The sequence below is a fragment of the Vipera berus genome, assembly GCF_964194415.1.
Source record: "Vipera berus genome assembly, chromosome: 9".
Classification (NCBI taxonomy): Eukaryota; Metazoa; Chordata; class Lepidosauria; order Squamata; family Viperidae; genus Vipera; species Vipera berus.
In genome coordinates, this window is record NC_138212.1 from 10,356,875 (window position 1) to 10,377,191 (window position 20,317).

At 42.1% G+C, this 20,317-nt stretch overlaps 1 protein-coding gene across 1 annotated transcript in view; it reads right to left on the bottom strand.

Moving 5' to 3' along the window:
* Positions 1–5,527, bottom strand: part of HIVEP3 (HIVEP zinc finger 3) — a gene marked incomplete at its 5' end in the record, with an annotated part of 43,257 nt that extends 37,730 nt beyond the window's left edge. Inside the window, one exon of the mRNA XM_081334842.1 lies at positions 476–5,527. Within this exon, the coding sequence (XP_081190968.1) occupies positions 476–5,527 (5,052 nt within the window). The remainder of the gene's footprint in view (positions 1–475) is intronic.
* Positions 5,528–20,317: the final 14,790 nt, after the last annotated feature.

Genomic DNA, 20,317 nt, shown 5'->3' on the forward strand with positions numbered 1-20,317 from the left:
GGGCTGGCCACACATTATAAGTTAATAAAATGGATCAGGCTGACCTTCTCCAAAGCAGAACCTTTCAAAAGTACTGGCTTTACTCCTGCGATATTTCCTAATCGTTGGTAATTCTGAAAGTTGCAGCTCCAACATATTCAAAGACACCAGACTGGGGAATGACAGAAGAAAGCAGCTCTGTTGGAGAACCCAGTACACCCAGATGTTTTGTCTTTAGCTAGTTTGACAGCAGTTTACTTTCAGCGATAGAGTTGGGGTTCTAGAGCAACTTCCTCCAACCTGGCGTCTTCCAAATACATTGGGCTGAGAACCTCCAAAACATCCAGCCAGCACTGCTTTGGGGAGCCAGTTCTAGGCAGTCGTGACCCAACTCATCTGGATAACATGTTCAGCCAGTTCTTTGAAGCCTGGCAGCAATGCTGTCCAATCCTTAAACAAACAGATGAGGGCCAAAGGAAAAAGTGATTTTCCTTACCTCTGACATTTTGGGGTTCCTGGAACTTGAGGGTACAAGCCTCCCTGTCTCTGGACGTGGAGCGGTAGCCATGGTGTAGGTTTCTTTGCTCACCTTTTGCTTGGAGCGTAGGAGTGACAGGGCAGCTTTAGTAGATACACCGGGGAGGTTGGGATTATACAGGCTAATGCACCAGCTGGCATACACCGAGGAACTGTGGTCAACTTGCTGAATGTGATTTGGTTTTGTGTAATTTAAATAGCACCAACTGACATTAGTAGTTGTGTGGAGACTGGGGAACAGAAGTACCTTCTTAACATCTGTACTGTCCTGAGACTTCTTGGAGCTTTGAGCAGCCGCTGAGGAACATGCCGAGCTCGGAGGATTTGCCACCGAGGCTTCTGCCGATTCTTTCAAGTCCTCCTTCTTCACTTTCCCGGGAGCGTTATTGCTTTCAGGCTTCTTTCTCGCTGGCTGCTTACATTCTTTTTGAACTTCAAAGCTAGAGGCCTCAGACTGTGGCAAGGCCAGGTTTAAGGCAGCCTGGCCTTTGGGGGATTCTGACTGTTCAGACAATATATCCGGGAGTGTTTCTGCTTTGGCTGCTGTTTGATCACGTTTTTTCCCTTCCTCCATTGTACTGGATGTCATCACTATTTCCAGCTTCTCTTCTGTCTCGGACGACTCTTCTTCCTTCACCCGTTTCTGCTGCTGAGTTTCCATGGTGAGCTCCAAGCTCCCCGCTGGAGACAGCATCCGCTTGCTTCCTCCAGCACTTGACGGGCTCCCTTCGAGATCCAAGAGGCTTTCAGACGTGGGGCCCAGGGGGAAGTAGCCTTTCCTTTCCGACAGAGACAGTGGCAGCCGCAGGTAAGGAGCGCGGATCGGGGTCTTCTGCTCCTCTGTGATCATCTGAGCCAAATCAAGACCAACACTGTGAACGTTAGCAGTGCAGACCAGAGTACCCTTGGTCTGATAGTCCTCAAATTTTGGCAGTAGGATTGAAGAGGCGCTGCAGTGGGACTGAGTGACTAGGATTTGGGAAAGAGTGGTGTACATTGCACTTCCGTAGGATGGCATGTTAGCCTGAATGCGAACTGGGACAACTAGAGATACCACAGGCTCTGAACAGGCGGGTACCACCAGCTGAGAAATGGAGATGGATGCAGAGGGGCTACTGGGCCGAGCTAAAATATGCAGCCGGCTCTCAGAGCCATAATCTAGAGACGGGGAGAAGGTACGGCTTCCAATTTCAGGAGAGAGGCTGGATTTCAGATGGGGCAAGTGGGCACCAATGTCACTTGGCAGCTGGAGAGCAAGCTGTGACTGAAGAGGCAGAAACAGTGCAGAAGGGAGTGGTGAAGACCCTGGGTAATGGAAGGGCAAGATGGATGGGCTTTGCCTGATTATGATATCAGCCGGGTGTGACAGCAGTGGAGGGGCAATGTGTAATTGGCCCGGATGCAGCAAAGCTTCTTGAAGAGGAAGTGCTGCGCTTTGAAATAAGGAATGAGGGACCTGAGGGATGGAATACTGACTGGAGAAGATGTCTGCCATGGTCTGAGAGGAGAAAAGCTCGACTGAATGTCCCAACGGTGGCAAGAGGTGCTGGAATGGTAAAAGAGAAATTTGTGGGCCCATGTACTGCTTTTCATGGAGGGTTAAATGAGGGACAGGTGGATGGACCACTTGCAGAGCTTCAGTATAGGGATATGTGCATGAGGACTCAGGACAGTCTTTTGGCTGGTCCTTGTCGGCTGGGTACTCTCTGTGAGAAGAGAAAGAGGAGGAGGAAGAGGAGGAAGGGAGCTGTTGATATAGCAAGCTTGCAGCAGGAGACTGAGTGGAAGGTTGCACGGATTCCTCGCTCTCAGCTGTTCCTTTGGAGGCAGAGTCTGGCTCGTGCTCCGGATGCCTGGTGAGAGATGCCTGCCGAACCAAAAAGCACTTTCTCCTCTCCTGTGGAGCTGTTGTTGTTGTTGTCGTTGTTGTTGGAATTTGGGATGTAGAAGGAGATGGAGACAAGCTCCCATAGTCAAAGGACTTGCTGCGGATCTCCGACATTGGAGAGGAATGTGAGACATTGGGTGTCTGTTCAGAAGCAGACCTCCTCATTTCTCGGGAATGATGGTGATGGTGGTGGAGATGGGAACTTGGTACCGTTAACATGTGGGAGCCGAGGCCAAGGCCAAGAGGCTTACCATGGGATTCAGAGGACTGAGAAACAGTTTCCTCTCTCTCAAAAGAAGCTGAGTGACTAGAAGTATGGGAGATGCTGCTTTCCTGACTTGGGCTTCTGATTGACTCAAAACTGGATTCTCCAGAAGACTGGGCCATTTCTGCTAGCCGTAGCCTCTTCTTTTTGGGAGGTAGCTTCTCTGCAGGAAGTTGGGAGAGAGACTGGCTTCTCTGTGGCCACTGAAATTTCTCCAACTTTTCTGGCTCTTTCGGTGGAGGTTCTGGTTCCATTTCTGGTCTATCAGGTTCTTCAGTGACCAGAATCTCAGGGACTTGAATATTAGGTTGACGCACAAGCTTTGGCTGAAGGGAGTGAGTTGGTCGGACATGTTGGACTTCTGGTTGGGAGGCATAAGGCAAGAGCAGCTTTTCTTCTCCTTCTAAGCTACTCTGCTGTTCTATGGAATCCGACTTCTCAAAAGAACTTGTATGTTGGATGACAGAGATCTCCTTTGAGGTTGTTCTCCTCTCTTTGCCCTCTGGAGTAAATGGGGGATTTGCAGTTCTAGGATGAAAACTTATACTAACCTCGGAAAGAGGCACAGGTTGAGTGGGATCCATTGCTGGCTTCACAGACTTGGAGGTGAGGTTCAAGGCCACATCACTGGATTTCAACCCCCTAAACTGAGTGGCTGGTCCACTTCTAGAAAAGGATGCTTCAGTCAACTCAAAAGCTGGTGGATCTTCATCATCACCAAGACTCTTTTCTTTTCGCCTCTTCCTCAGTGGCGTCAGCTCTAAGCTAGTTCCCAACTTATAATGCATCACTTGTGGCCCTGGATCAGATTCCATCAAACCTTTCTCCATTTCAGACAAAGTATATGAACTGGAAGAATGAGGTTTGGAGATCTGAAGTTCTGAACAATAGTACTTCTTGTGGGCTTCATAATTATCCCTTTTCTTGTATCGAGCCCCACAGATGTTGCACTCGTACATAAATCCTTTTGTTTTGGTGCCCTTCCTTGACTTCTTGGTCAACTCACTCTCCTTGGTCTCTGGTTCTTCTGGAGGTCTGGAAAAGCTTTCCTTGCCTGCTGCACCAACCTCTTCTGAGCTGTACTCCATTCCCAGGGGTAGCTCAATAGCTGGCTGCCGTTTTAGCATCCGGGGATGGGAAGACATCTGACTGCGGCTTAAGACCTCTGATTCAGCAATGTGATCATCGAAAGAATAGCTACCTCTAAAAGAGTGAGAAGAACTCATAGTGCATACAGCTGAAGGCATAGAGTGGCTTCTTAGAAGAGGCACTGTCTCCGTGGCACTGTGGGATTGCTGGAACGATAACAAGGATGGTTCAGGCTTCATTTTTTCAATATGAGATGTCAACGACTTTGATGGATCTGGTTGGCTACCGGAACCAGGTTTGATGTCTAGCTGAAATGATTCTCTGAAAGAGCCAGGCTTTGGAGATTCGATACTGCTCCGTCTAGACAAAGAGCTCCTTCTCGGTTTAACACTATCAATTTCACTAGTATCAACAACTGCCTCATTAATGGTGATCAGCTTGGTGATATGTTCAATAACCTGTGTCCGAGGCACAGACAAAGGAACAGTACTCAGCTTTTCTTCAGACGATACTGGGGGAAATTCTTGGGTCGTGGTTGCGGCTAACATAGCAGTCCGCTGGCCGATCCTCCCACATTTGCCAAAAATGATTTCTGCGTATGATTTTGCATTTGTATTCGGCGGACTGATTTGCTGCTCTGCACTCTCTGATCTCGAGAAGTAGCCTGATTCGGTGCTTCCTTTACTGCCAGGACTAAGGAAAGCCTGTTCCTCAATAACTTTCTTCCTCTCACTTAGACGGAGGGCAAGCTTTTGTTTGATAGTGTGCGTTTCTTCTGATTTATGACTTTGGGCAAGGTCTGACGATGGCTCTACAAAAGCACTGCTGTCCTCAAGGGATTGAGACATGCTAGAATGGGTAAAGGAGGCGCTTTCTTGGCTTGAACCTTGACTTCCTGCCCTGTACAACATAGTTTGCTTTCGCCTGGTGGATAGTTCCAACAAATGGCCTGGGGTGCTTCTGGTCTCCTCTTCAGAATCTGTGCTTTCTCCTTCTGTAGGCTCTTCAAATTCCTCTCCACCCACCTTCTCCACCTCCAAGCTGGAAGGGTACAACTCTGTAGCAGTGCCTGAAGATAACCCAGCTTTGATGCGATGAGCGTGAGACTTTCGGTGCTTGTACAAATTGCTTTTGGTTTTGAAGGAAAAGCCACAGGGAACACATGGATAGGGTCTCTCACCTGTGTGGGATCGGATGTGTTTCTGGAGAACACTTGGTTTGGCACAAGGCCGGCTACAGTACTGGCAAATGTATTTGCCTGGCTTCTGTGGCTTTTTTTCCTTCTTGTGTCCTTCTTCAGATGGTTTCAAAGAAACCTGCAAAGTACGAGGGATGTAGACCTTTTGAACAGGGGGCTTGTCTTCTTCAGTAGAAACAGAGGAGCAGGATGGTAAGATCCCAGAAGAAGGAAATGAGCCAGAGGGAATTGATCTTGCTGGCTCAACAAGCTGCCAGGTAGGGCCTTCTTGCTTTCGGGGAGTCCTGTATGCTGGTGACAATGAGTGCTGTTGAAGTTGGGCCACGTGGGATGGATGCTCGAAAGAGGAATGCTTGGGTTGAGCTTGTCCTGTCTTCTCCTGAGCCTCCTCTCTTGAAAAACGTTGCTGGGGTGCAACATCTTGGAGGGGAGAGCCTGGCAGCAAAGCAGAGCTGCTTGGATATGGAGTCATGGAGGAGATACTGCTTTGAAAAGCTTCTCCTTTCACGAGCCTCTTTCTTGGAGCCTCGTCCCCCTTTTTTGTGCTCCTCTTGCTTTGTTCAGGATCCATGGCCTTTGAAAGGGGGAACAGAGCGGGGGGGGGGGGGAGGGCTGGAAATGCTATTTCAGGAAACTGTCACCAGGCTTCATTTACAGCAAAGGGAGGTCTCCCCTGTGGCGTTCCTGCTTTGCTTGCATTGGAGATGAAGCCAGAGCTGCTAAGAGCCACTGTAGATTCAAGATTTCAAAGTGTCCAGTTGCTATTTGATTCAGAGGGGGAAAAAATCCTGAAGTAATAGAGGGAAAGGGGGGTGGGGGTAGGGATGCGGGTCAACAGAGTTCACACTGGTAAAGCATGACAAACTACTTCAAAGCAGGAAAACTGTCCAAAAGTTGCAGTCCAAATATTTTCCTTGTGAATTGTGTTGAAGCTTTAAACCGAGCCATTGCAGTACCGTTGACCATGGCAAGTCTTCAAAGACCGAGAAGCAGCCCAGGAAGTGCCTCCTGTTCTCTTCTCATGCAAACCTTTGTAAACTTGAGACTCCTATGTTCATCTTGCAACCATCCCTCTCGGTGTCTTTCCTTGGCTTGGGGAGGAAACCTCCACACACAAACACACACACACACACAGCAGACCACAACTTTTTCTGTGTGAGCATGTGCATGCAATTCTCTCTTTTGTCTTCCTTGCTCTTCCACTTTGATGTTCAGAGACCTTGGAAGATGTTGCCACTCACCTTTCTGAAATGACAACAAAGAGAGAAACACATTCAAATCACTCACATTCCCAGTTCTCCTACTTTACGCTGTCAAAAAGGCAGAGATTTTAGACTTCTTCAGGCATTCAGCTGGACATGTGACCCTTGTGAAATAACTGCACAGAGAACCCCCAATCCTTTCTCTTCCTGACTTTCACTGAATTCTGTTGGAAATCTCCTCTCCTGAAGGAAGTATACTCACATTTGCTTGGACCTCTCTCTGCACGACCCAGGACCTGAAGAAGCCATAGTCCCAGTCAGTGCAGAAGGCCAGTCTCACATCCGTGCAAATTCAACCAGAGTGATGTGGAGGTCGATAAGAAATTAAAGAGTGCAATTGTACATAAGACCTTGTTCTCTACACTTTCTGTGGGAGATGGGTTGGCAGCTAGTTCCCAGGGCAGTATGCCAAAAACATCAACGATGAACAGCTAGCTACCTTGCACAAAGTTGCAATGAAAAGCTCTGTAAATTGGTGAAAAGAACAGAAGCTCTGGGGTTAAATTGCACATGTTATTTGAAGAAATTACACATCCATTTTGTTAGATGTGTCTTTATTGTTAAAGATAGTCCTCTAACAACCAGTCATTTTTGACCACCATCCATGATGTTTTTTGCCAGTTTCTGACAAAAAACACCCATTCAGATGAACAGGTTTGCTTAATGACCGGTTTAATGACATTCATATAATGACAGCTGTGAAAAAAGACAGAAGTGTACTTTTGGTCATGTGGATGTCCTGAATTGTGACCGCAATGACTTACGACTATAATTACAGTTGTAAGTCAAGGACTACCCATAATTAGCCAGGCAATATCAAGTATCTAAAAAAATTCAGTCAACATTTCAGCCAAATATAAGCCAAAAGAGTCTGACATTTAACTGAAGTTTGATTCCTACAAAAGTAACTTTTGAGGCATAGGACAGTGTGGGAATCCAATTCATGTAATTTCTTGCTTTGGGGACAAAGATAAATAGGTGCACCTTTGAACTTGAAGGCATGATCCAAATTAGACAAATCAAGAGAGATTCGAAATCAGATTTTGCAACAATTTTTCCAAGGCAGCAGTCCCCAACCTTTCCAGCTTTGCAAACCGCCAGGGGAGGGAGAGAGGATGTTACTGCATGAGCGGCAGATGAGCACACATGTGCAGATCCATTTGCATGAGCGGCAGGCACATGTGCCCACCACTCGTGCAAATATAGCCTTGCACACACACGTTTGTGCACTGCTTGTATAAGTAGAGCTGTGCACATGTGCGCATGCTCACCCACTGCTTCATGGCGCAGTTCCAAATGGGTCATGGCCCAATAGTGGGCTGCAGCCCAGGGGTTGGGGACCCCTGTTCTAAGGTGTTCAAATGCCAGTATGAATGCTTGGGTTGACTGAAACCAGTAGCAAGATGAGAAAGGAGTTTTTCTTCTGGAAGGGTAGCAAGCAACCATTAACTTCTTCTTGAACTTCAACAGTATAGCCCAGGGGTCTTCAAACGTGGTCCTTTTATGACTTGTGGACTTCAACTCCCAGAATTCCTCAGCCAGGCTCAGATCTCCCCCAGCTGTTTGCATTTTTAAAAGTTGTGCATGCTAGTTGCATTCATACAATTAGAACTCTATATCAAAGTCAGGAATCATCCCACTGAAACCAATAGGTGAGGTTCCTGAATATCCACGTAAAATGTCCAGCTCCTTGGCTGCAGTTTAAGTAGACATGCTAGAGTTCCATTGTTACTTCTACTTGTTGATGTTATTATTTAAAATAAAAGCACACTAAACCAATAAACACAGCAGCAGATGTACTCCAGAAAGCATGTGTAGCCAAGATGACCCCAATTTGTACATGGTCACCATAACAACATACTGCATTTGATTTAACAAAATTAACTCGATTTTTCCTCCTTGCAGCAGCTGCAAGCTGAGTGACTTAATAAGGTTTGGTACTTGCATTTATCAGTGAAAGAAAATGTGTTTGTCTGCTTAACATTAGAAATCTCAGCCAACAGAGGAAGAAGCTGATGTTCTTTGGGACTTACATAAAGGAACACAAGGAGGGGTTGGGGACAGAAAACTGCATGGAAGATCTCCAATAACAGTAAGACTCAGAAAATTTGTCATCAAGTCTTATGGTGACAATCTTCTAAAGCCACTGCAGGCATAATCAGAAAGTCATGCTTTTAGGGAACAAAGAAAGATGACCTCTGGAAGCAAATTCTGGATGCACCTAGCAGCAGTTTCAGGTTTTAGAAAGCTAAAAGTAACAACAATCCAGTATTTAAATAAGTTTGTATAGTAGTTAAATTCTGTAAAACACAGGCTGAAAATGTGATGCCTACCATACATCAAAACTAAGCATCAGTCTTATCAGATCTGGAGGGTGCACAGAACCAGCAGCGATCAGCTGGAGCAGTTGCAAAGAGACAGATCGTTTCAGCAAGTGGAGATGGGCTGTATTTTAGTGGTACGTGTGTTTGTGGTTCAATCATTAAATTGTGTCTGAGTTTTCATGACCCCATGGACCATAGCATGACAGGCTCCCCCCTCCACCACCACCACGCCCCCAGTCTTCCACTGCCCAAATTCATGTTCATTTCATCAATGACACTATCTAACCATCTCATCCTCTGCTGTCCCCTTCAACTTTTGCCTTCAATCTTACTCCTTTTGCCTTCAATCTTTCCCAACCTAAGGATCTTTTCCAATGAGTTCTCTCTTTTCAGTAGGCGGCCAAAGTATAACTAATGGGCTAATGCTGCACATAGCCTCCAAAAATCCATTACATCAGCACTTTCCCCCTTTTTAACAGCAATGAAATAGGGGAGCATAGCAAAAGAGATATTGTTTTTAATTCAGTGCCAAAACAGTAAAAAGAAGAAGAAGCACCCCAAAAGGCAGAGGGAGGACACCCAAAATTATATCTCTGTCCCACCTGCAGACATCCTGGCCACATCACCCCTGGCCCTCAGCAAGAGAAAGACTAAAAATTGTATGCAGTACGAAGTGTAAGGATTGAAAGCAAATGTCAGAGGTATAATTCAGCACCTGCAATGAATGATGTGAAAGACCTGAAAAACACCCTCAAGCTGAGAAAGAGAGTGGGCAGGCACAATGGTAGAATAGATAGGCAAATCATCTAACCATGATTTAAAGGCAACTTCCTTTGTTCTGAAAATGATGGCTTCTAATCATTTCTCTGAGCAACTGCCAGTCGGTATGCTAGGATGTGTCACTGACAGAAGCTGCATAGAGAAATCTGAAAATTTCCTTCTCTCTATAAGAGAAAGAAAGAAAGAAAGAAAGAAAGAAAGAAAGAAAGAAAGAAAGAAAGAAAGAAAGAAAGAAAGAAAGAAAGAAAGAAAGAAAGAAAGAAAGAAAGAAAAAGAGAAAGAAAGAAAGAAAGAAAGAGAGAGAGAGAGAGAGAGAGAGAGAGAGAGAGAGAGAGAAAGAAAGAAAGAAAGAAAGAAAGAAAGAAAGAAAGAAAGAAAGAAAGAAAGAAAGAAAGAAAGAAAGAAAGAAAGAAAGAAAGGACCCAAGTATCAAATAAATGTAACATTAAACATATAGAATCCACCCCAGCTAGATGCTGGGGGGGGGGGGAAAGAAAAATTCTCCTTTATATACCAATAGTTATAAGCTTTGTTAGTGCTGGATATTTGTTTGTTTTTCTGTTTTGCATTTTTTTTATTTTTATGATAAAACAAAATAAATATTTTTTTTAAAATGGCAAAAGTTTGCGACAGGTTGCTTGCTTTTAACAAACCGCAGGAAGCTTGCAAAAGGCAACTCATGGGGCCTCCTGTCCCTTACAAGACCCCTCACTTCCCTCACGTTGCTTGAATTATAGTCCACCACGCTTGAAAGGCATCAGGCTGTGTATGACAAAGACGGATGTTCTTTTGAACGGAAGGCAGATTGGTGGAACAGCACCCTGCTTCTAGAAACCCATCATCTCAGCTTGCCATTTTTCAGCACAGAGGCAGGCCCTTCTTAACAAAGCGCCAGTGCTACCCGTGTTTTCCCCAAAAATAAGACCAGCTCTTATATTAATTTTTGCTCCAAAAGACGCTTTGGGGCAGGGGCCTTCAAACTTGGCTCTTTTATGACTTGTGGACCTCAACTTCCAGAATTCCTCAGCCAGGCATGAAGACCCGTGCATTAGGGCTTATTTTTATTTTAATCTTTTATTTATTTATTTTAATCCCATTTATATCCCTTCTTCTCCGAAGACTCAGGGTGGCTTACAATCTAAGCACAAATCAAATGTGCTTAGCAATTTTCTGGTTAGGGCTTATATTTGGGAAAATACGGTACTAAATGCATCTGTCGGGCTGACGATCTTAACTGGGGCTTATTTTTTGGGTGGGACTTATATTATGAGTGTCCTGAAAAATCATGCTAGTTCTTATTTTACAGTTGGCTCTTATTTTCGGGGAAACACGGCATCACCAACCATTTATAAAACATGGTGCAAACTTTTCAGAGGATCGGTCTGAGGAACACTGGCAATCACAGGCATGAAGTTGTACAGGTGTGACTTGCCTACAACACATCAACTGTTCTGTTCCTTGAATCCCACACATATGTCAGATGGAGTCACAAACATTCACTTTGGCCAGCCCCTCTTCTTTGTTTGTTATTACAATTGCACCCAAAGTGTCCTCTTGTTATTCAAGTACTCCTTGACTTATAATAGCTCATTTAGTAACCGTTCAAAGTTAAAACAGCATCGAACATAGGACCATTTTTCACACTTAGGACTGTTGCATCATCCCCACGGGCACATGATCACAATTCAGATGCTTAGCAACTGACGAAATATGATAGTTGCTGTGTCCCAGAGTCATGTTATCATCTTTGGCGACCTTCCGACCAACGAAGTCAATGGGGAAGCCAGATTTGTTTAACAACTGTGTTACTAACTTAATAATTGCAGTACTTCACTTAACAACTGTGGCAAGAAAGGTCGTAAAATGGGGCAAAACTCTCTTAATAAACGTCTTACTTAACAACAGAAATTTTGGGCACAATTGTGGTCATTAAGTCGAGAACTACTTGTGTAGAGATCTGCCAATTTTTCCAGCAGCCTTTGCAGCTTTTCTTTTCATTCTTGTTTGACAAGAGCAAAGAGGTAAATACTATCACTTCCTCCTTACGATAAAAATAGACCCAGGCAGGAGGAAATGTTTGTGTGAGTGAAAGGCACAACTTTGCTTTTCAGTTTTTCTTTGTTTTTGTTTCCCACTTATCAAGGAAATGCTATGTTTCTTCTTCAATTGATGAGAGAATTGAGCAAAACCGGACTTCATGTTTTTAAAAATAGGGGAGCGTGAATTGTGGTTTTTTTCATCCCAGCTAGATCGAGTGAGGACAATCTGGAATCCAAAGTGAAAATAATCCAGCACCCATAGAGCAGTGGATGTCTTATGGATCACTTCTGATCTTCCAAACCTGTTTTTCTAGACCCCAATGACCAAGAGAGTGTTGTCAATATTAGTCAGAAAATCACCTTTTTAGTGCCATAAAACAGTTTTCTGAGGAAAGATGTAAAATTAGCTACTCTAGCTTCTGCAGGTTCTAATGTACTTATTCTGCATTAAAATAACCCTTCCCAAAATCTCAAATATATATATATTTCTTTTCAATATTGTGCCTATGAGGATGCTACTTCATCAGAAGTTCTAAGTGTATTGAAAGTAAGGAGAAAGGATGTTGGTAAAATTCATTGAACAGACTGAGCCAGCTTCCAACTTTAAGACAAGTATGGTATGTGTGTGTGTATATATATATATATATAAACACACAGACACATCCCAACACACACACCTGCTCCACCCAATAGTGAGAGAATGGGGAATACTTACAGCACAATTGATCTTCAGTGGCTCTAATCGTGTTTGTGCTTCTTCTTTTTTTAAAATGATATTGCCCAGGGCTTAATTCAACCTGTAAAATAACAAAAACACATGCTCATTAGAGAAATGCATTTCAAACAAAAATAGCATTTGACAAGGTGAACAAGATCTGGAGCTCAAATTAAACACCTTACCCAGAAACAAACACAAGACACAGCTTTGATGCTAAGAGTTAGCTTAGTTCACATTACACATTTTGGAATTAAAGGCTCACTTTACCTTTAACGACTGCAAACTGGGTAGAAATTCATCATTTAAAATTTATGAGAGAGACTCAATTTTGGCAGGAAGATTTGGATTTTTTAAAATAAAAAATAAAAAAAAAATCCTGACATATTTCTCTACATAGATTGCCCATGATAAGAGCCACAGAATGTTTTATCTGAGACATAGTCAGATCAGGAAAAATGTCTGACAAATTCAAGAGTAAATTGTATAACAGAATAATAGAATTGGAAAAGGGACCTTGGAGGTCTTCTAGTCCAACCCCCTGCTCTATACCATTTCAGAAGTGTGTTTGTGTATCTGTGTGTGCATGTGTGTATCCCCCAACAAGGACTAAACATCATCTCCCTTTGAATCTGATCTTGAAACATCTCAAGTTCAAAGAATAAATAAATATAAGTAGCTCATTGAAGAAACTTTGGCATTGGCAGCTGCAGAAGTCTCAAGAAGACACAAAAGGTGATTTTGGGTGTCGATGGCTCATGGCTGAATATCTACAATTGCTTTTTGAGTTTGAGTTCAGCTGCTGAAGATTAGCTGTATAGGTCCATACGTATTTCTTGTCAAGTGTTTTGCGTTTTGCAACTGGCATTTTTCAAAGTTGCCCAGGTAACAGAATGCTGCTAAGCCACACAGGATATAACCAAAACAGTACTATAAAATTTTGATCGCTTTGTAAAATCCATTTAAAAAGAAAACAATTTTGCAACCGCAAGTCAATTTGAAGTAGAAGGCAAGGAAGAAAATCCAAAAAAGGTTTTAAAAAAAGTCTAAAACCACAAAAAGTCTTTAGGTACAAGGCAAATCTAGCTTTGCTCACTGTCTGGAAATCTTGGATGCCTGGAAATTTTATATCCATTCAGCTGCCAGGAAAAAAAAGGCATAAATTAACAGGACTGTATATAAGTTCCAGCAGAAGTGTCTTCTGTGCATGTATCAAAGACTGGAAAATGCTAAGCATGCAACATATTTATGTCCTGAGAGGACCATTCAGACTTCTTCCAGTCTTCTCACAGTACTATAATATGGTCAAAATGCAGCCCTAAACATACTGAACATAGAATCACAGAGTTGGAAAGGACCTTAAAGGTCTTCTAGTCCAACCTCCTGCTCAACTAAGAGACTCTGTACCATTTCAGTCAAAAGGCTGTCCAGTCTCTTCTTAAAAGCCTCCAGAGATGGAGCACCCACATCTTCTGAACTCACTGAAATCTATTGGACATTTAGGGGGAGGGCCTTCTCTGTGGGAGCTCCAGCCCTATGGAACCAGCTCCACCTTGAGCTTCGGATGGCCCCAGATCTCCAGTCCTTTCACCGCGGCCTCAAAACACTCCTTTTCCACCTGGCTGACCTGGACTGACAGGGATTTTAATTATGTTTTTAATTTTTTAACTCTAATTTTTAATTTATTTTAATTTTAATTTATTGTACAGAGGCCTTTAATTTTAATTTTATCTTAACTCTGTATTTATTGTATGTTATTGTTGTTAGCCGCCCTGAGTCCTTCGGGAGATAGGGCGGCATATAAGTCCCAATAATAAATAAATAAATAAATTTCTGAGCTGCCACACATGGAATGATTCCACAGTGTAAACAATAACATAATAAATTATCTTTGCCAGCAGTATGAATTGTTGGATTTGAGATACTCGATTAGCTTGAGTTAAAGACAGTTGGCCTGAATTACCAGATTAATTTAAGCGATTAATTGTGATCATTTGCATTAATTATTTTTAAGTCTACACTGAAACTATTTCAGACTCCTGAAACAAAAGCAGGCAGTCTATAAATTGATTAAACTGATCAATTGAGTGTTTTGAGTTGAAAATCTTCACATTTGAAAACATTTTAGCTATTGCTAGATGCAATCCAGGTCTTTGCGTGAAAATGTGTCCACTTGTCTAAGAAAAAAACATCCCAGTAAACTAGGGTGGTAGAGACCATTTTGGGAATCCCAAATGGATTAACTCATTCATACAGAAGAATACTCTGATGTACCAATGAATTGGAAGACAATTTCTTTGTCCCCATTCACATACACAGCCATTTCACTTTGGTTGGCAAGTCACTTTTTATTCAGTGAGAATCCCAGATATTCAGTTTTTGAGATGTAACCAATTTTTGAGATGCATTGTGTAAACCAGACTGAATATATCAAAATATATCGCTTTTGTGACCTCCAAGGAAAAAAGAGTTTGCAGAAGAAAGTGATGATAAAAGTGATGATAAAAGCAACACACCCAATGCATTTAAATTCACTTTTGGTCACTGAACCCTCTCGCATATGGTTGCAGAGCTGCCCCAATTTTATTGCATATTAATATGCCTTACCTGAAATCCTAAAACATCAGTAGTTACATAAGAGCACAGGAGACTGTGTTTTACTGGCTGTTATTTCTGCAGCGTAACCAAGTCAGATACAGCTGCTGTAAAGCCCTCTCAGCTAAATTAAAGCTTTGATTTTAGTTTCTTTATAGATCTGTACATTGTGTAAACCTAACCAATAGTTTAATTCAATCCTTCACCTCATTTTCAGCTTGAAACAGCTGTTTTGCCCAAATAGGCTGTCTCAGTCAAAGTGAGTTTAGAACTACTGTGTTTCAAGTCCCCAATCCTCTTTTAAGCTTAAAACCCTTTACAAATAAGCTGAACGGCCCATCTGAAAGTGCAAAATAGTTGTTTCAAACTCAGTCAGGGCACTCAATATGATTTAGGCCCGATACATTTACATTCCCCTAGTTAACTCAGTAACTAGCTTAAGCATTTCAGGCAATAATTGAATCAGCTTGCAGGTCCATTTAGGCGGTACAAAGAAGTAGTCCTTGACTTACGACCCCAACGAATCCCCAACGAATTTCTGTTGCTAAGCAAGACTTTTAAGTATATTTTGCCCCCATTTTACCCTTTTCTCGCCACACTTGTTAAATGAATCACTGCAGTTGTTGAGTTAGTAACACGGCTGTTCAGTGAATCTGGCTCCCCCATGGATTTTGCTTGTCAGACGGTCGCAAAAGGGGATCGACTCTGGGACACTGCAAACGTCGTAAATATGACTCATTTGGCAAGCATCTGAATTTTGATCATGTGACCATGGAGATGCTGCAATGGTCGTAAATGTGGAAAACAGTCCTAAGTCACTTTTTCCAGTGCCGTTGTAACTTCAAATGGTCACTAAATGAAATGTTGTAAGTCAAGGACTATGTGTACTGTTAGGACACCATTATAACCTGCAGTCTGGAACAACTGCAAAGAGGGCCTTAGATCCCTTCTGCTCATACTCATTTCTTGGCCATAAACATTTTTCTTGTGCATGTCCCATTCATCACTTGGGTAATATACGAATTGGATGAACTTCACCTGCAGTTAATATTTACAGACTTGCTGCAATTTTCTTTTCCATCCAAGTCCTCTATATTATTTAGGATATTAGACTCCTTTCAGGCACGGGGTGTCAACTCTCCCTATTAATTCTTCCAATATGAGCCAGATCTTGCCTGCAAGTCCATTACTACTGGCAGGGTGTAATTCATCAGTCTGACCAATTAGCTCCAGGTCAGGGTTAACTGCATAACTCCAATGGCCCATTAGTCAGAGAATGGCCTAAATAGCAGTTTAAATCTAAGAGCCCTATCTGAATCTTTATGCCACTTATGGGCTCATGGCAGCCAAAACCAGAGGAAGAATTTCTGGTCTAGCCCAGTGTATCAGTTTCTTCATTGGCAAGACTTAATGTCTACCTTAAACAAAGCAAATTGGGTACACAACCTCAAAGCCTTTTTTTTCTTGTGGAGGATACCTCACAAAATCGGCCAAGGTGTATCTCTATAAATCATTAAAGATAACAGATCTTTCTCTACTACTACTACTCCACACTATCTTTAACCATCCAATAAAACACTGGAGGCATTTTCTGATCAACCCCGACCCTTCCTTATTATAGGTGAAATAAGGTTAGCCAACTGCTAGGGTCAGCTGAAAAACAGATGAGCTCAAAAAACAGTCAATATTTGCTTGCAGTCCTTTACGGAAACCATGTAAAAAGAATCCCTACCAATAGTAGCTAATAACAACAATTACGATGCTACGCGAACCAAATTCCGTGTGAATGAGCATTTGTTTTTATTCTCAGGACTTCACTGTATAGCATACAAATTTCATCTGCAGCTTGCAGGGGCCTACATCTTTGAATAACTTCCCAATCTCGAAACTCCCAAGCCTATGACAGGATAACCGACTGTAGTGAAGGGATCTGAGCCAAGCCAATGCCAATGTTTGGGTATTTGAAGGTGTGACATCCTCTATATAGCCTGAATTGCTTGATGTTACAGCCAAAGTAAGCAATGCACCAATGAGGTCATAACACCCCCCATGAAGTTCATGATATCATCTATCAACAATTATCTTTGACTTTTTTCTTCCTTACTCCTCTACTAACCACTAGAGGGAGCAACCTCATTGCAAAAATAAAGGTGGGGGTACTGAAAGCATGAAAGGAAGGTCCCTTAATTTGGGGCTAATTTCTCAAAGTTGGAAACTGCTAATCTTGCTAAAAGCTAATCAGATCACGGTGCACCGTACTAACCAATACTTTCCAGTTAAGAAAAAAGAGGAAAATGTACTTATATGAACCATCGACTACCAGTTAAATTACATAGTAGGAGGTATGATACCTTTTAATGAAAATTTCTTGGTTTCAAAAGGTGCTATGAGACTCCTCCTGATTTTCAGTTCAACCATAGTCTCAAAGATGCTTTTTTATTTTCAAAAGGCAACTCTGCACTTTGTTTTTCCTTGAAGACTTTTTGCTTCTCATTCAAGAAGCTTCTTCAGTTTAGTTCACTCAGAACTGAAGAAGCTTCTTGGATGAGAAGCGAAACATCTTCAAGGAAAAACAAAGAAAGTCCAGTTGCCTTTTGAGGGGGGGAGGGGAAAAAAGCACCTTTGGGACAGTCCAATCTCAACATATTTAGAGGATGTCAGTTTGGAAAAGGCTGATATGGATCTTTGATTACTCCTGAGTAATCAACAGCATTGGAGATTCTCCCCTCTTTTCAGAAAAGTGACTTCACTCACAAAAGACCTTTTCCTAGAACATGCCAGATTATGTCTTTATCAATGTGGTAACACCGTGTCTGCACTGATTCAACTTTGGAAGTAGAAATCTATACAGCCAGATGTGTTTCCATGTTAAAATGATAAGCCCGTCTAGCACTAAAATTATAATGTCAAAATTGGAAGATGACTGGGCATATGTCTAATTGAAACTCTTCAACAGGGGAGATACAATATTTGGAAGAAGGATTGGTTTTCTCAATATGGGATCTTTCTTTCTTTCTTTCTTTCTTTCTTTCTTTCTTTCTTTCTTTCTCTTCCTTCCTTCCTTTCTTCCTTCCTTCCTTCCTTTCTTTGAAAAAAAAGCATTATTTAGTAACGTGAGCTTCCACCTAAAGTCTTAATGCCTTCTGGTCATCGTACGTGATAGCAATTTTTAGAGCCCACTTGAAGAGGCATTAAAGAAATGTATAACAATGTAAGAGGGATTATATGAAGTCAGTTCAAAGGTCTATTCAAGACTTCCATTCTATTCCCACAAAGGTCAACCAGCTACTTCTGTGAAGTCCACCAATGGGACCTAAAGAGATTGAGCCCACCCAGTCAGTCTCCAGCTACTGGGATTTAGAGACCTATTTCCCGTGGAATTCTTCAATTATGACAATGACTAACCACTCTACTTAGCCTTTTCTTCCATACGTTCTGTCTCTGTCACAACCAAATATCACAGTAAACCACCACCCCAAGGAAATTCAACCATATACTGATTCAAAGGTAGCTTTCTAGCCCCATCTTTCTCTAGCCATGCAAACTCGGTTTCACTCCAGTGCTCTGTGTGGGGAGTATGGGTCATTAACTATGGTTCCTGGTAGCACTACACCAGGAGTAGGCAACCTTGGCTCTTTTATGACTCGTGGACTTCAACTCCCAGAATTCCTGAGCCAACTATTTCAGTCCCTAGCTAGTACATGATCAAGGTTAAGAAATAAGCCTGATATTGTTAAAAAAAATTAAAACCAACACTGTTGTAAAGAGAAACTTTAAGAAGGAAATCCTAGGTCAGGGGCAGGCAACCTTGGCTCTTTTATGAATCGTGGACTTCAACTCCCAGAATTCCTGAGCCAGCCACAAGTCATAAAAGAGCCAAGGTTGCCTACCCCTGCCCTACACCTTAGGAGATCTCTTCTGGTGAACACTAGCTTCCTTTTCCTGGTGCTTTTTTTAAAAAAAAAGGAGCCCCAAACTTTGTTTGGAGATGCAGATACCTGCCCCAAATAGAATGGAATGGCAGGGAGCATATATACTACAAGCACTTGCAGTAAACTACCAGTGGAACAACCTGCCTCCAGAAGTGGTGAATGCTCCAACACTGGAAGTTTTTAAGAAGAGACTGGACAGCCATTTGTCTGAAATGGTATAGGGTTTCCTGCCTTGGCAGGGGGTTGGACTGGATGACCTCCAAGGTCTCTTCCAACTTCTTCTTATTATTATTATTATTATTATTATTATTATTGTTGTTGTTGTTGTTGTTGTTGTTGTTGTTGTTATTGTTATTGTTATTATTAAATGATCGTTTTATGATCTTTCATGCCTGCAGCGACAGCCACTTTGTAAGAATGTCCACAACTTCTTTTTTAAAAAGTTATTGTACAATGCTAAACTAACCAACAAAAGTACAACAAGTGTTAAGGTATTATTGCAACCACAAAAGTGTACTGTCCTGTCCTTCAGGAGCAGGTTACAAATATTTTTAAATACAAAAATTAAATTCATAAGCATAGCCGGAGGCAGGCAGGCAGGCAGGCGAAAAAAAAAATATAGAAATTAGGTTGGAACAAAAACATTAACCATAAAAGGGAATATTTGTAGCTCAGGGTTGAAATGAGGGGTCCTTGTTGCTCTCTGTTGCTCCTTGTTGTTTTCTTGCAGACATTTCATTACCAGACTAAGTAACATCATCAGTGCAGTCAATCAGCAATCCATTCTTGCAGATCGGGAACTTGATTTCAATTTCAATTTCATTCAACTTCCAAAGGCATCAATTGGGCATCAAGACTGAAAAGTTTTATCCTTGCAGCATAACTAAATGGAATAAATCTTTTGATGCTTGACCCTATAATGCAGTTAAGCTATTCATCTTTCTTTCTCCTTATCTAAACCAGGAGTAGTGTTTTTTCCACAGGAGAAGAAAGTTGGGTGGGGTTTTTGTTGTTGTTGTTGTTGTTGTTGTTTGTGAAAACAGCTTTTCATGTTCCTGTCGGATGCCACACCAGTAAATTGCAGCAAATCATTAAAATGTTGTTATCTAAAAAACACTGTTGCACAAGGCTCACTTCCTCTTTCTTTCATTAGCCTCTCTAAAAGAGTACTTTTTCTAAAAGACCCAAAACTCAAAATTAACATCACTGTCTTCACCACTCTTTTTTACATTTGCTAGGAATTTTTATCTCTGATTACAAATCTCAGAGCAGCGAATGTTTCCTGCAAGAGGAAGAGTATTTTCTCCTTCTGACAATGTTCTCCTTCAATGCTCAAAATCAGGATTGCCCAATAGCAGAAGATACAGAACAAATCAAAAAGGAAAACAAAAAAAATGCATTATTTCTTTATGGGTTTTGCTGCCAGGAAGTACAGTGCCTTGCCAGGTTGTATGTTTCAATGCAAGAGGGGTTAGATTGCGTTGGGTATTAAAAGCTGAAGTTCAAAATCTTTTGTTCAAGATGCTCACTGTTTTATCAAAGGACAACCAGGACAGTGCCAAATGAATCCATCGTCTGTGTTTAGACTAGCACTGATATGCTGAGCCCTATCTGGGAAGCTGATGCCCAGCATTCTGTATTTCTTCTTTTAAAAATTAATGTCAGAATCAAGGATAAGGCTGTGCACAAGATTGGAAGTGCACAGAGGTGATTT